Source organism: Archocentrus centrarchus, chromosome 4 (assembly GCF_007364275.1).
Source record: "Archocentrus centrarchus isolate MPI-CPG fArcCen1 chromosome 4, fArcCen1, whole genome shotgun sequence".
NCBI classification, from domain to species: domain Eukaryota; kingdom Metazoa; phylum Chordata; class Actinopteri; order Cichliformes; family Cichlidae; genus Archocentrus; species Archocentrus centrarchus.
In genome coordinates, this window is record NC_044349.1 from 3434155 (window position 1) to 3449600 (window position 15446).

Here is a 15446-nt window from a genome sequence, read left to right on the forward strand (position 1 = left end):
TGCGCTCGCTCCCTGTACCTTAAAAAAAAAACGCGTGCACGGCTGAAGGTCACTTAAACACAAAAGGCTTTCAGCGCTGCGGTCCAATATAGCGCATGCGCGCTGCCGGAGGACTGCTTCACAGACCGCAATATGGCGAGAATGCCTGGCAGCGGAGACACGGAGCAGGAGCAGATGAGCTGCCCCGAGAGGAGCAGGGATGAGGAGGAGGAGGAGGAGGAGGAGGAGGATGAAATCCAGGAGGTCCAGATCACCGGGGAAGAGGAGGACGAGGAGTCCGACAGAGATGGAGAGGAGCTGGAGTGGGAGTCAGGGAGCACAGTGCTGGACTCCAGCGGTTCCGCCGCGCAGGCACAAGCGGTCGTTATGCGGAGTATGGACCGAAGGGAGGAGGAGGGGGAGGCGGACCCACTCGGCAGCAGCATCCCCTCTGGGCGCGACTCTCACCCGGAGGGAGACCTTCAGCGGTCAGAGCGGAACAAGCTGAGCGAGAACACCCGCCTGGCCACCAGGTACGCAGTGAGGATCTTCAGGGAGTACCTCAGCGAGAAAGCCCAAAGTCCAGACTTTGAAACTCTGGACAAGGATGCGCTGTGCGCCGTGCTGCGCTCCTTTTACGCCGAAGCGCGCTCCAAAAGTGGACAGTTGTATAGCAAGTCCTCCCTCATCAGCATCCGGAGCTCTCTGAACCGGTACCTGAACGAGCCGCCCTACTGCCGCACCTTAGACCTCACCAAGGACCCAGAGCTGCGCAGCGCCAACCTGACCCTGGCTGCGGTCATACGGAGGCTGGAGGAGCAAGGCGCCGGTCCGGTGGTGCAGAAACAAGCCATCACGCGTTCAGACCTGCGGAAACTGTATGAGTCCTCTGTGTTCAACACCGACACCCCGTTTGGGCTGCTAAATAAAGTCTGGTTTGAGACTTGCATGTATTTCTGCACCAGGGGGAGAGAGAACCAGCGGGAACTGGAAGAGGACTCGTTCGGTCTGGCTGTGGATGAGGACGGAAGAAAGTTTGTGTATTTTAAAGCTCTCGGACCGTACCACAAGTCCCGCTCCGCCGCCTGGACCAAGAAGCGCCCGGACGCAGACGAGGACACACTGCCGCGGATGTACGAGACGGGCACGGAGCAGTGTCCGTACGCCAGCTTCGTCCGGTACGTGTCCAAACGGAACCCTCTGTGCAGGGCGTTCTTCCAGCGGCCCCGGGACCACTGCTGCGTGAGCGACGTAACCTGGTACGAGAACAAAGCCATCGGCAAGAACCTGTTGGGCACTAGAATGCAGATGTTGTCGCGCGCTGCCAAGCTCTCAAAAACCTACACCAACCACTGCATCGGCGCCGTCTCCATAGCAACGCTCAACAGCATCGTGGGGGCTGCGAGCTTCAAGCCTCCGACGACGCTTTACGTTGCCTCGGAAACGGTCAACGGTCACGCGCAGTCCCACCTCCAGCTCGTGATCCCGTACCTGCGCCGGGTCAGCGAGGTCGCGGATCTGAATCATCAGCAAACAACGCAAGCAGAGACACCGAACACATCACCGACACCGTCAGCGGCAGCATCAGCGGCGAGGAGCGAGAGCACCGAGGACGACCCGGGAGCTCCTTCTGCCAAGAAGCGGTGTGTGCGCCCCGGGAAGCGCGCCGAGTCGCCTACGGAGCTGAGTGAGTCGGTGCCTGTGACAGCCACGGAGTCCCGTATCGCACAGCCCGGTGCCCGGTCCCCGGTCCCTGTGCTCACAGAGGTAACCCGGAACATGATGATCCGTTATCATCTGTTGCAGCTTAAAGGCTCCGACAACCAGTCAGTGAGAGCTCTGTCCTGTGCCGTTGTGAGTTTTTATTCCAGCTAGTACGCCCATCTTTAGGAGAAGGTTGGCTTTATAAATAAAATAAAATAAAATATAAAATAATTGGTGTGTTAGTTTGGGCTGTAACCTATCAACAACTTTTTAACTTCTTAGTTAGTGGGTTAAAGTAAACTGTAACTTTATTTCCCACCACTGTCAAACACTTTGTCATGTTTTTAAAAGGTACATCAGTATCAGGGGCTTTGAACTTCTTCACTGAGGACCACACTGGGATCAGATCAGGCTAACAGTAAATACATAAATAATCAATTTTTAAAAATTGTTGCATGTCCCATGGCCTTATTTCAATAAAATAAAAACTCAAGTTGCCAAGCCGTTACACCCCTCATGTTCCTTATAGTCGTGAACATGACATATCGCAGTAGTTCTGTGGGAATATAAAAGGTCAAACATCTTTGATCACGTAGTTTACATACGGTGGAGCCATCTAGTGTGCAAATGGTTGCACATTAAAAACCTAGAAAATGCTGATCTGGATCCTTAATTGAGCTGTGGACCAGGGACACCAGAACATCAAAACTGTGCTCACGTTTTCAGTGAAATAATTAAATTAGAATATTGAAGTATGCCAGGCATGATGAAATCAGCTCTAGTACCTGGAAGGAGGTAAAAAATAAATTATTTTTTCATCACCAGTGCATATCACTGTCAGCTAAAAAAGGAAAAATGCACATGTATTTTTTTTTATCACTAGTGAGACATCTTTTTCATTCTTTGAAACTGGCTGTATTTGTGAGTGTTAAGATCCTCTGATTCTCACCACAGTGTCTTTTTTTTTTAAATCCAAAGAAATTTTTTCCTTTACAGAAAAAAAAAAAAAAACATTCGTCAACAATTTTAAAGTAATTGTGGTCTCAGTACTGACCAAAATAATTGTGATTGGGATGTTTGCCATAATTGAGCTACCCTAGGACTGGTAGGCCTACAACAGTTGTTAATTGTTAATTTAATTGTATTTTTTTTTTTTGCCAATTCAATGTTATTAATGACCTTAGCCTGGTCACTTCAGTAAAAATGATCACTATGTACCATTAGGAAAAAAAATTGTGGCCTTTTAATTATTTATTTACATTTTATTTTTTTATTTAATAAAACTATCTGGTTATTATTTTTTTTTATTATTACAAGAAGCTGCTCTGATGTAAACACAATGCAGAATTACAGAATCTTTGCCCTGTAGGCTTTCGCCTGTTGTCCATATAATCCTGTGACACGATCATGTGAGGAGACGCAGCGATGATTTGTCATTGGGAATGCTCCTCTGTTGCCAAGGGTAACTATACCTGCTGATAAATGTATCCACTGTGCATTAGTGCCATAGCTGCAGGGTAAAGACTAATCGTTCACCAGTCACCACACAATCAGACACACACACAGACACTTTACAGATGTGACAGTCTGTACCTGCTGTGCGTCGTGTGAGCGCCGGTGCCTCAGCTCTCTGTTTGTTTGCCCTTTTTGGTGTTTACTCTAATATGTATTCATATGGATTTTCATTTATCTGTACATGCGATGCAAGCAAAGCACCCAACAAATGTTAAAATTATGAGTATAAACAGGTCAGCATCCGCCAGGGCTGAAAAATGAAGGCAAGGGAGACGAGACAGAAAATGCAGTTCCTCTAATGGCCACTTGGCTCCAAAAGTGAGTTGCAAGATGGAATTAGAACAGGACAGGAAATGGTTTACTTGGGCTGCATGTAGCTGCAGTCACAGCAGCAGTGCCACCCACATTTGTCCCCTGACTTTGCAAGTACTCCTGTGCCCCAGTCTGTGTTTAGGTACAGTCTCGCACCTCTCATCACTGTTGTTTTCAGCAGCAGCTGATTTCAGTAAAGTTCTCAAACTACCTGCTCAGGAATAGACAGCAGACGCGCTCCAAATCAATGCTATTGTGTACCTGCATCTTATAAATGTTTTACAAGAAAAACTCTTAACATGTTTTACCATCTCAGCTACAAACTGTTGTGTACGGTATTGCGATTGAAAACATAGTTGACACACTAAAAATTTGGACACAGAATGGTGGATGTGATGAAGTGCACTACAAAATCAAATCAAAGTTTATTTGTCACATGCATGGTCAGACAGGGTACAACTAGCAGTGAAATGCTTTGACGACTACTCTTACACTATAGTGCATGATGGAGATATAAAATAAAAAGGGAATGATTCTGGCAATTTAGATTTAAGTTGCAGCTACACTGAACACTTAGAGTGTGTGGAACGTTTTTGGAGGAAAGGAAAGAGTTACTGCCTAAAGTAAAGGAGTTTGAGTGTCTTGGGTTTTGTTCGTATGTTGGAAGAGTGGAGTGGGAGATTGGCAGATGGACTGGATCGGCCACTGCTCTTCCACATCAAAAGGAGCCAGTGGAGATGGTTTGGGAATCCTACTAGGATGCCTCCTGGATGCTGTCTTGGTGAGGTGCTTCCTGTATGTTCTTCTGTGAGGAGACCCCTGGACAGACCCAGGAAAGATTTTGTCTTGTCTGGCTTGGAAACACCTCAGTGCCCCCTTAAGAGAGCTGGAAGCACTGACAGGTAGAGAGAGGGAGGTCTGCACGTCTCTGTTAGACTGCTGCCCCTGCGTCACAAACCTGAATGAGAAGGTCTGTGATGCAACCTTCACCCTCAGGTCAGATAAGTGGTATGGTTGGATTGACAGTTTGTGGAGTGGCTGCTAAATTACTGCAGTTTAATTATGATCAGCATAATTGGCTACAGCTGGAGAGACTCCAATACTAGAAATGCACTAAGAAGATGTAAAAATTGGCCCATGTGTGCATCCATTTGACACAGAAATGAGTCACAAAATATTTATAGATTTATTTTTTCTTTAGTACAGTACTGATACACTAGAATAGATTCTTGTGTTGCTTTTTTTTTTTTCAGCAGTACCAGTTGTTGGTTACTTAGTAAGTTTTTTCCCTTACATAGTTAGCTGTAGTCCACAATTTCAACTTACTCATATTATTACTATCTGTAATATATATAATATAAACTTATAATATACAAATTCACACAGCCCATAGTTTATGAAAGAAATGCTCACAGCACATCCTCCCTGCAGACGACCCACATTTGTTCAGTGTTTGATATAACTGAAGCATTAAAACTGACATGAACACAATCATTTAGAGCAGAACAGGTTTGAAGAGAGCACTTGGAACAGAATTAAAGAAAATGTTAGATCAGTCTAGAAGAACAGAGTGAGAGCCCAGAGGACGTGTGTTCCCAGCCTGTCAGGCACTGGCCTCCTACCAGGTTGCCAGTTGTTTCTTTCTGAGCTTAATGGTTCGTTTCCTGCCAGGCACCTAGCACTGTAAAGTAGCCTACAAGGCAATCAGGAATAGCTCTGACAGTCCTATCTATGTTCCTGACAGGAAGTCCTTGTGCCAGGAGCCTTTGCTTCCTGTCAGGCTCCTGGCGTTACCTGACAGTCCCAAGACTGCCTGCAAGGCACTGTTCTAAGTAATCAGCTCTTCTGCAAAACTGTTCAGGTCAGGTCTGCCAGCCTGTTTGCAGGTTGTTATAGAAACATCAGTGAGACCCAGTTTAGCTTCAAGCAGAAATCATCTTTCAGGAGCTGCACATAGATGCATTTATTATTGAACATAACTTGATATCAAGGAGAAGAAATGAGCACATGATAACATGCATACAATTCTGCAGTTTAATCTGTGTTCAAGTTTCTTATACCCCCCCCAACAACCCAACTGTGCCTGGCATATGGTCGATTGCTATATGATGCCGATTTTCCTAAAGCAAAAGCAGTGAACGATGCTTTCGTTCTGTAATTGTCTTCGTGATTTTGGTGCAATTTGCAGTGATAATTATGTTAAAATTGATTAACTTTAAAGATAACCTATGGACATGGACATGGAGGAGCATTTTTTTTTTTACACTGGCACCATGTTAGGATGGCCCGCAGCAGCTGAGGTTTGAGGTGGAGATAAAAATACCGACCTAACAGATGTTTATTTAGCAACATTGACACAAACTAGAACAATGCAGCGCAGTGGGGGGGGCAGGGTTCCACCAACAGTTTCTGATCTTAATGAACCCCCAAGCCAAACCATTCTCTGGGGTTACATACTAAACTAATAAACTAAACCCACAACTTTATTAACATTACATCAATACTACAAAGATAACAACTATTAAATAAAATATTTCCCCACTTGGCCCATCGCCCATAATCTACAATAAAAACTGATAATAGCTATTCAGCCCCCCTCTTCAATTACTTGGTCCCACCTGGAACCTTTAAAAGGCACTCAGGAAGCCTGGGGATGCTTTTGGCTGGAACATTCCTTAGGAAAAAAATGCAGGTTAGAAACAATCTTGTAATCCAAATGTTTACTTATTAAGATAAAAATCTGTTCTCCTCCCCATTCTGCCGAGAATAGAAACAAACACCTTAACTTAATTTAGTGTCATTTATTCATTCCTCTGTTTTAGATTAATCTGTGGGTAATGATAATAGAGGTCTATCAATGTCAAAAACTTGTCATGATTTCAGTGTTTCAGCAAATCCAATCTTTTTGGAAATAACTTCTCTGGTGTTTGAGAAAATCCTTTCACATACTGAGGAAGCAGTGGTGCACAAGTATCCCACAGTGAGTATGTATAGGCTTGGACCTCTGCCTGGATGATACCCATAGATGAGGTGCTACACCAGTTGCAAACACTTCACCTTGGAATGAAAAACAAAAAGACTTGTGAATATTATAGTAGTAACACATTTGATTATCTACAGGCATCCATCCATCCTCTTCCACTTATCCTGTTGAGGGTCACGGGTACTGGAGCCCATCCCAGCTGTCATATAGGTGAAAAACAGGCATATTATGTGTGATACCTTACTGGGAAAGATCAGCTCAGCGTGTTGCCGCTCCACTGAAACCAGCTCCTCTGTGTCACAGCAAACTGGTGAACCTCCAACACAAACACTAACAAATGTTGCAGCGAGCTATTGAGCTTTCATAAATCACGCCAACACTCGAACCACTACCTGAACGGGCGAGGCTTCACGTGTCATCGATGACGTCACTCGCCCTTAACGAAGCAAGCCTCAATACACGCTTCATAAAAGACTTCCTGGATTTCTCGACACGTGCTCCGAAGCCTCGGCACAGCAGTCCCATCACATTTTTTGTTGACTTAACCAAACTTGCCACAGTAATGAGAATTTCTGTTCCCAGGCAGACCCTCACCAGTACCAGCCGGAAGGCTGCCAACACAAACCTACGAAACAAATCATAAAATGTGTCAAACCTCTTTATGTGAACGTATTTTTCACACAAAAGTTAAATTACCTATGTGTGTCATACTGTTAGACACGTAACCATCACCACAGTGTGCACTTTGTGTCCCAGGACAGACATAGCAGTGGCAGCAGCAGCAGTATGTCGAATCAGAAGCTGGCTTCTTGGTCTCCAGTGTCTCCCCTGTGCACCACCGGCATCCCGGCACCAGCCCAGCTCACCAAAACCAACGCGCCAGTCCACATTGATGTAGGAGGACACATGTACACCAGCAGTCTCCCCACACTCACCAGGTACCCCGAGTCAAGGTGAGACACATCCATCGTGAAGAAACTGTGAAGCTCTTAATCAACAAATTAAACTACTGCTTTATTTTTTGATTGTTTTTTGAATATCTACTAGTTGAATTATTATTATTGAATTATAAATTTAAATACAAATTGATTATTTTTGTCTATAATTTTGGGAAATTTTACTGGGTTCTATGCATGGCGAATTGTGAAAAGATTTTGGTTGCCAGTCATTTGTCCATAAAATTTGAATCTGAATAGTTTAAGAGGCAGAGGTGATACACTTTATGTTTAAGGGGTCAAAGGTGGTCTGTTATGTATAAAACTATCTTAAAGGCACAAATGAATCAAAATATAGGAATACATTTTGTTTTAAAGATCTTTTGGCCACTCCTGACCACTCTTTACAATAAATACTGAATGAAGAACACTCTGTTTCCTCCTCATTTGGGGCAGAATCGGCCGCCTGTTTGATGGAACGGAGCCCATAGTGTTGGACAGTCTGAAGCAGCACTACTTCATCGATCGGGATGGCGACATGTTCCGGTACATACTCAACTTCCTGCGAACCTCCAAGCTCCTCCTCCCTGATGACTTCAAAGTGAGTGCCTGATCAGGTACTTCCACAGTTCACCGCTGCTGCGCGTCTCAACCGTGAAAGCAGTAAAACAAACATGAGAGCAGAGACTGTAACGCTTGTCACAGTCCTGAGACTACTGCTTTTCCATATTTTCTGTCATATGCATAAAATTCTGAGAACAGCTCCAACAATAACCAACAAAGTGTGGCAAAATAAACAAATGTGTGTCTTTGGCATGTTTTCCAAGATCTCAAAACTGATTAATGCATGGAAACAAACAGAATTTATAGCAACAGTGGCTTAATATTTGCATCAGGGAAATTACCTGTTATCAGCATACTGTGACTTCAGGCGAGACGGAGGTAGCAAGTCGCTGCCAAAGACATTCATTCTCTTCACTTTCTTCTTTATTAATTCTTTGTCACAATTATGACAACCCAAACAGAAAACTGCCTGCAGCCAATGAGTATGAACTTTTTGTTTGCTTATAGGAGCTTTCAAATGAACCAGAAGGTATGTGATTTGTTTGTAGAATAAATGAAAATGAGCATCTTCCTTCCACTGAAAGGCACTCAAGTAAATCCTTTCCATTAGTGCGTTAGCAGCAGAGCAGCTGCTACCAAGGTTATAGAACACTATTAATACTGAACTACTGAACGAGCCATTTATGTGCGAATGCATTCATTAAACTTTGATACATTTTCTTGCCAAAAACATTGTATTTTTGGGTGGGTGTTATGTGCTCATCTGCCTGTGTGTATATTTGTGCATTTCTGTGATCGCTTCTTATGGCCTGTTTGAGATTGTTCTGATGCATCTGAGCATGTCGTCTTGTGTCTGCTGTGTATGCAGGAGTACTCCCTGCTCTATGAAGAGGCCACTTTCTTCCAGCTGGCTCCTCTAAAGGCCGAGCTTGAGCGCTGGAGGGCTGAGCAGGAGCGCGGGGATGTTTCTCGAGACTGTGAGTGCGTTGTGGTCCATGTGACCCCGGAGCTCGGTGAAAGGATCAGCGTGAGCGCCGCCCGGGCAGTGATGGAGGAGGTTTTCCCTGAGGTCACCGATATCATCTACAGTTCCATGAACACCAGTTGGAACCAGGACCCAACACACGTCCTCCGCTTCCCACTCAACGGCTACTGCCACCTCACCTCAGTTCAGGTACAAAACACACTCTGGGTGCAGTCTTCCACCAGGATTATTAAGAATCACACTGTCGTGTGTTTTCTAGATCATGTTTTCTGCCAGTGTGTGTTTGGACTCAGATGTTAAAAAGATGATTGTGCAGGTCGGGGAGTTCTATAATCGGATGACTCGGTTAGTCACAAAATAATTTTTGTGAGCTCCAGTCGATTTTTAATCTGCTGACCTGTGCTGCTGCTGACTGTGAGCCTCACTGCTCTGTCGTTTCAGCAAACTCCATTTGACAATATTAGTAGATGGTACATGAGCTATAATTAACACAATAAAAATATTAGTTAAAACAAAGTAAATAAAAATTGATGTCTATAAAGCATACTCAGTCAAAAGCCAACCTTAAGAGGTGGGTAAGATTTCCCCATGTAGCTGGCACAAACCCTACAGTCTCCCTTCTTGAAGAGTCCCAGTCTGCCAATCCAGAGGCACGTCAACCAAGACAGCCCAACAACATCCAGGGTCTTAAGGAACTCAGGGGCCCTGCCACCAAGAAGTTGTTTATCTACCTCTGTGACTTCGCCCCCAGTGATGGGCAAGTCGTCCCCCTCGTCCCCAGACTCTGCTTCCTCTACAGTGGACGTGTCAGTGGTATTAAGGAGGTCCTTGAAGTATTCCTTCCACCGCCCAACTATATCCTTATTTGAAGTCACCCACACTATATGTGTGAATAGAGCACCTTTTAACCCCCTGAGTCACCTGACAGTTTGCCAGAATTGCTTTGAGGCAGACCATTGCCTCACCGAACTCCTCCCAGCCACATTCCACTTTGCCTGCCAATACCTGTCAGTTGCCTCCAAAGTCCTGACCAAGTCCGATAGGACTTCTTCTTCAGCTTGATGGCTCCCTTCACCTCCGGTGTCCACAATCTGGTTCAGGGATTACCACCACGACAGAGATCAACCACCTTGTTGCAGCTCCAGCAGCAGCAGCAGCCTCAACAATTGAGGTGCGGAGTATGGTCCATTTGGACTCAATGTCCTCGACCTTTGGAATGCTGTCAAAGTTCTGTCGAAGATCTTGTGGACAAACATGGTAAATGGACTAGTTCTTATATAGCGCTTTTCTACTCTAACTGAGCACTCAAAGCGCTTATACCCATTCACACCCATTCATACAAGCACTTCCACGTGTATCTAAGTGCTTACTGTCTGATACCATTCACATTCTACCATTCAGTATCTTGCTCAAGGATACTTTGGCATGCAGCACGGAGCAGCCAGGAATTGAACTGCCAACCTTCCAGTTAGTAGGTGATCTGCTCTACCTCCTGAGCCACAGCCACCCACATTGTGTTTGTTATGGACAAACTGGTTTGCACAGAAGTCCAATAACAGAACACCACTTGGTTCAGATTAGGTCGGCTGTTCCTCCCAGTTACACCCTTCCAGGTCTCACTGTCGTTGCCCACGTGAATGAAGTCTCCCACTAAGATGACAGAGTCACCAGATGGAGCACTCTCGGGCACCCCACCCAGCGGCTCCAAGATGGCTGGGTACTCTGAACTGTTCAGCACATGAGCACAAATGACAGTCAGGACCCATTCCCTGGCATGAAGGCGCAGGGAAGCAATCCTATCGTCCACCAGTCAAAACTCCAACTTACAGGAAGTAAGCCGAGGGGATACAAGGATACCCACCACAGCCTGCCGCCTCTCACCGAGGGCAACTCCAGACTGGAACAGAGTCCAGCCCCTCTCCAGGAGACGGGTTCTCAGGCCGTTGGTTGAGGTGAGCCCGACTATATCTAGCCGACATCTTTCAACCTCACACACTAGCTCAGGCTCCTTCCCCACCAGAGAGGTGATGTTCCATATCCCAATAGCCAGGGGTCAGACCACCAGGGCCTTCACCCTTGACTGCCATCTAATCTGTTTTGTCTCTTGGAGCAAATTTATTGAGGAGGAGAGTCCAAGACAAACAACTTCTACTGTGACCAAAAGCTGTGTTCAGTGCACACATCTCCAACTGCAGTTTAACTAAAGGTGTCAAGATGACATCTGGGACTCTAAAATTTGCCATCTCCTGTTATCTGTTGACTCTTTGTCAGATGCCTCCCTTCCACCATCCATCAAAGGCTGGTGGGAAATGTGTTTTTATATTACAACACTCCGTGAATGCTGACAGTCAGTTTATAACTGTGCTGTGTGGAGGCAGGTGACACATTTCATCACATGAATTTCTGTCTGCCTTTGTCTCTGGGGGGTTCTCAGTAAGACGGAGCAGCGGAACAGAGAGCAGAGGACTCCCAGGGGCAAACTGAGATAATGTCACCATGTTCACCTCAGGAGGAAAGGCACAGAGAGGGAAACTAATGGACTACTTCTGAAGTAGTTTGTTTCAGGCCAGAGAGGCTGATGGATTTTTCTGAGACAAGATGGAGAGTGACCCTGGGTCCCGAGGCCACCAGCTTAGATATTATTTGCAAAACAAACACAAATATAAAACTACAGACAAAACCTTTAAATAAAACACACTATTATGACTCCTTTCATATTCATACTTACTGCATGTAGCAATCAAACATCTGTTTTGTGTCAAGTACTTTGACTTCTCAAAAATGCGATGATTTAACTGCATGACAATCAGTTTGACAAAGTAAAGTCAGGAAAAAAAGTGCAAATAGCAAGTGTTTACTAGGAAGTTCATAAAGCTAGCCATCATTATGAACATCAAGTTTTAATGTGCATTTGGCTAAAAAAAAAAAAATGCAGTAGTCTCATTGGGAAAATTTCTTGCAGTTTTCATAATTTTTCCCAAGGCTGTCTTTGGTCCTCAAAGCTTAAAACTGGTCATGAATCCAGAGTTTTGTAAGGCCATCGCTTGAATCACAAATGTCAACTTGTGTCCAAATAATCAAATAAGCACAGTGTGAAGGGGGTTTTAAGGGGACAAAACCACCATTATCTCCAGTGCTCAAAAAGCCGGTCACGCTGAACAGTGTTACAGGCATCATAATGTTCTCCACGGCTGCTCCAGACCCTTTCACGTCTGTCACATGTGCAGTGTGCCACTGGTGGACCTGCCAATCCTGGTGTTCTATGGAAAATTTCATAACTGCCTTCCATTTAAATTCCATCATGTATCGGGGCTGGTTTTATGCTCTAGTGTGCTGTCCACCCTGTCCTGTGGTATATCTGTATTCTATCAGCTTGCCACCTTGTTTTCATCGGTAGTGCAGTACTCATACCAGAGTGTTTGATAAAGGTCACATAACTTTTTTTTGGTATGCATCCTGTGAAGTGAAGAGCGCCAAGGTGGAAACTCCATGAAATGCTGAACAAGTCCTGTCCTTCAGTATTTTTGACTCCAGCATGGCATTATCTGTAATGTAATGCTGGATTTTCTTGTCATGACTCATGTTGCTGTTATTTGGTTTGTGTGTGACTGCAGGTGCTGGAGCGGCTACAGCAGAAAGGTTTCTTTATCACAGGATCATGTGGCGGCGGAGTGGATTCCTCCCTATTCAGTGAATACGTTCTACGGAGGGAGGTGCGAGGCAGACACCCCCTGATCCTCAAAGCAATAAAACAGGAACTCCTGCACTAAATACACATTTGTTCTGTGCAAGTATGTGGACAGATTTTGTTACGCGAGAACGGCAACAGAAGAGTGAGCAAACATGAATACAGACTCCCTCACTCTGCAGCGAAAAGGTGACATCACAGGACGTGAATCATGCAAAACGTGGTCTGATCTTATGTGAAATGGAAGGGAGTACCTGAATTAAAAGGCATCACGGCCATATTTTCGCCAGTTTATTTCATCACATTGATGCAAGATTCTGTAATTTTTTTTCCCTCCGTGATTACCAAAATTGTCCTCATTGGCTTTAAGGTTAAAAACACTCTGGGTGAAACTACCAGAGTATAAACAGTAGGGCAAATCCAACCAGTACTGTGTATATAGAGGTTTCAGAAAGTGTTTAAATCCCTTCATTACATGTTATTGTCATTTTAAATGGAGGAAATTTTTTAATAACCTGCAGTGATGAGGTGAAAACATGCTGTAAGACATTTTTGGAAGATCTGTTGAATCAAAAACTGGGATCCAGTCTACAAAAGGTATACAGACTGTAAAAAACTCCCCTTTGGTAGCAAAGACAGCCCCAGGTCTTCTTGGGTGAGTCTCCACAGGGTTTCTGAGTAAGTTTGTCCCATTCTTCCTGTCTGATCTCAGGCTTAGATTGGATAAAAGCATCAGTTAAATGCCATCTTTGGCTCTCTCTATAGACACACATGCATATTTGGTTTGGAGTCGTTGTTGTTTAACAACTTAATATGAGATGGTTCCACTGCGTTCAGAGAGCTAACGGATGCTCAGCGTCTTCTTTAACACAGATGCTGAATCATGCAGGCTTCACATCAAATCTGTAAACCAGTGTTTGCATTTCAGATATGAATCAGCGGCTACAAATCATCAAATATTTTCTAGGAGACGATGCTGGTTGCTATATGTTGCAACATATCCACAGTTGCACTGAACATAGTGTGTAAATCTTACTTGCATGTACCTTTGCATTGATATTTAATACTTGCGGAGACCATCAGTTTCTTCTACCTGATGCAAACGTGACAGGTTTATTTTTGGTAAAGCAAAAAGAGCATCCCTGTGACAACCCCAGGTTTTTATTTAATTTTAAGCTTTAAGTTTATTTATAGCATGCAACATTTTTACTGTACAAGCACAATTTCTCTTCATTCTGTGAGGAAATAGAAGAATCTACACAAACGAATTGAATGTATTTTGTATTTGTTTTTTGTGGGATGAGAAATCAACCCTGCATTGTGTATTCATACGCCACTTTTTGTTTTGCGTTATTACTGTAAGATAATTTCATTAATGAACTTGAAGGATCTTTAAAGGCTGAATGCACAAACGTCGGTCATGAATTTTATTTTGACGAGGCAAACGTGAGATTCTTCATTCACATGTGACGTTGTGCAGATTGGACAGTTCACACTTTTGGGAAATGTGCTCATGAAACACTGAGAAGATAAGATATTGTCTTAATGTATAAAATAACCTTTTAATGTTGAACAAACATGTTAAATATAAAATTAACATGAGTGGCATCAATGTACAGATCTCAATAAGAAAGCAAATGAGCACAGTTTCCTAAATGCTGAACTAATCATGTAAAAATATTGAGATGGTTTGCAGGGTTTTTTTTGCACTTTTATGATGACTTTGCTCTGCAGTACCTGGAGGCTTCAAGTCAGTACTGACTTACAAGAAACAGCAATTACAGTATGTAAGAAACCACACAAATACTTCAGAGTAACTGAGTCAATAAAAGACACATGCCACATTAACAAGGATACGTGTTGCTCTTTATTACCTGCTATAACAGTGCCGGATGTTTTGCATGTCAGTTCAGGTTCAGTTAAACCAGAATTTTTAGTTTCTATAATGAACATTATTGTTGGCAATAGTCTTCCAAATCATATCCTAAAACATTTGCCCTCAACTATAATCAGGGTCCCCATAAGTGACTTATGGGGACCCTGAACAGTGATTCTCAAAGCATGGGCCACAAGCCCCTCATGGACTGTGATGGTGCCACATGTTGGCCATCAAGTCATACTATAAATAAATGTTGAAACAGAACTATAAAAATAAAGCAATGCGATTTAAAATTACACGTCATTTTCTGACCTGTTTTTATTTATTTATTTTTTTTAAATCCGTGTCTTATCTTTTCAGTAGTAGGAAAAAACTAAAATGAAGCAGGAGGTGCCAGAAGTCAAAAAATAAAAATAAATAAATAATCAACCCCAACAGGGAAATGGAGAAGAACTTCATATTAGTGTCCTGATCAGAGTAGGGATGTTTCCTGAAGACTAATTACTTAGTCGACTAAACAAGGGGAAAATTAGACTTACCAACTAGTTTAAAACTAAGAAACACTCAGATATCAATTTATATTTTAGGACTGTTTGATGGAAAATGTCAAAAACTGTCTAAACAAAGGCATTTGAAACCATTAATCGCGTTCTTCAATAATCAATCGCACTTTAAATGCTGATTAACTGTGCGGCACCGCGCATTATGAACGATGCTCGTGGCCAGCATCTCAACAAAAGTTAAAATCTAAAATAATAATAAAACAGTACAAACATCGATCCGTTTTCTTCCGCTTATCCGGGGCCGGGTCGCGGCGCCGCAGCCTGAGCAGTGAAGCCCAGACCTCCCTCTCCCCCTGATTCAGACTTCAGCGCTGGGTCTTTGCAGAGCTATGACGTAAC

At 43.8% G+C, this 15446-nt stretch overlaps 1 protein-coding gene across 1 annotated transcript; it reads left to right on the forward strand.

Annotated features, from left to right (window-relative positions):
- The first annotated feature begins 217 nt into the window (after positions 1 to 217).
- Positions 218 to 14435, forward strand: LOC115779236 (uncharacterized). The gene is made up of 5 exons (XM_030727781.1): positions 218 to 1746; positions 7250 to 7446; positions 7885 to 8029; positions 8861 to 9166; positions 12592 to 14435. Exons 1-5 carry the CDS (start codon positions 367 to 369, stop codon positions 12745 to 12747), a joined length of 2184 nt encoding a protein of 727 aa, XP_030583641.1. The 5' UTR covers positions 218 to 366; the 3' UTR covers positions 12748 to 14435.
- Positions 14436 to 15446: the final 1011 nt, after the last annotated feature.

Coding starts and splice junctions, on each gene's coding strand:
- LOC115779236 (XM_030727781.1), top strand. CDS start 367: ATGCGGAGTATGGACCGAAGGGAGGAGGAGGGGGAGGCGGACCCACTC. Junction 7,447..7,884: donor ACCAGGTACCCCGAGTCAAG/GTGAGACACATC, acceptor CATTTGGGGCAG/AATCGGCCGCCTGTTTGATG. Junction 8,030..8,860: donor TCCTCCCTGATGACTTCAAA/GTGAGTGCCTGA, acceptor CTGTGTATGCAG/GAGTACTCCCTGCTCTATGA.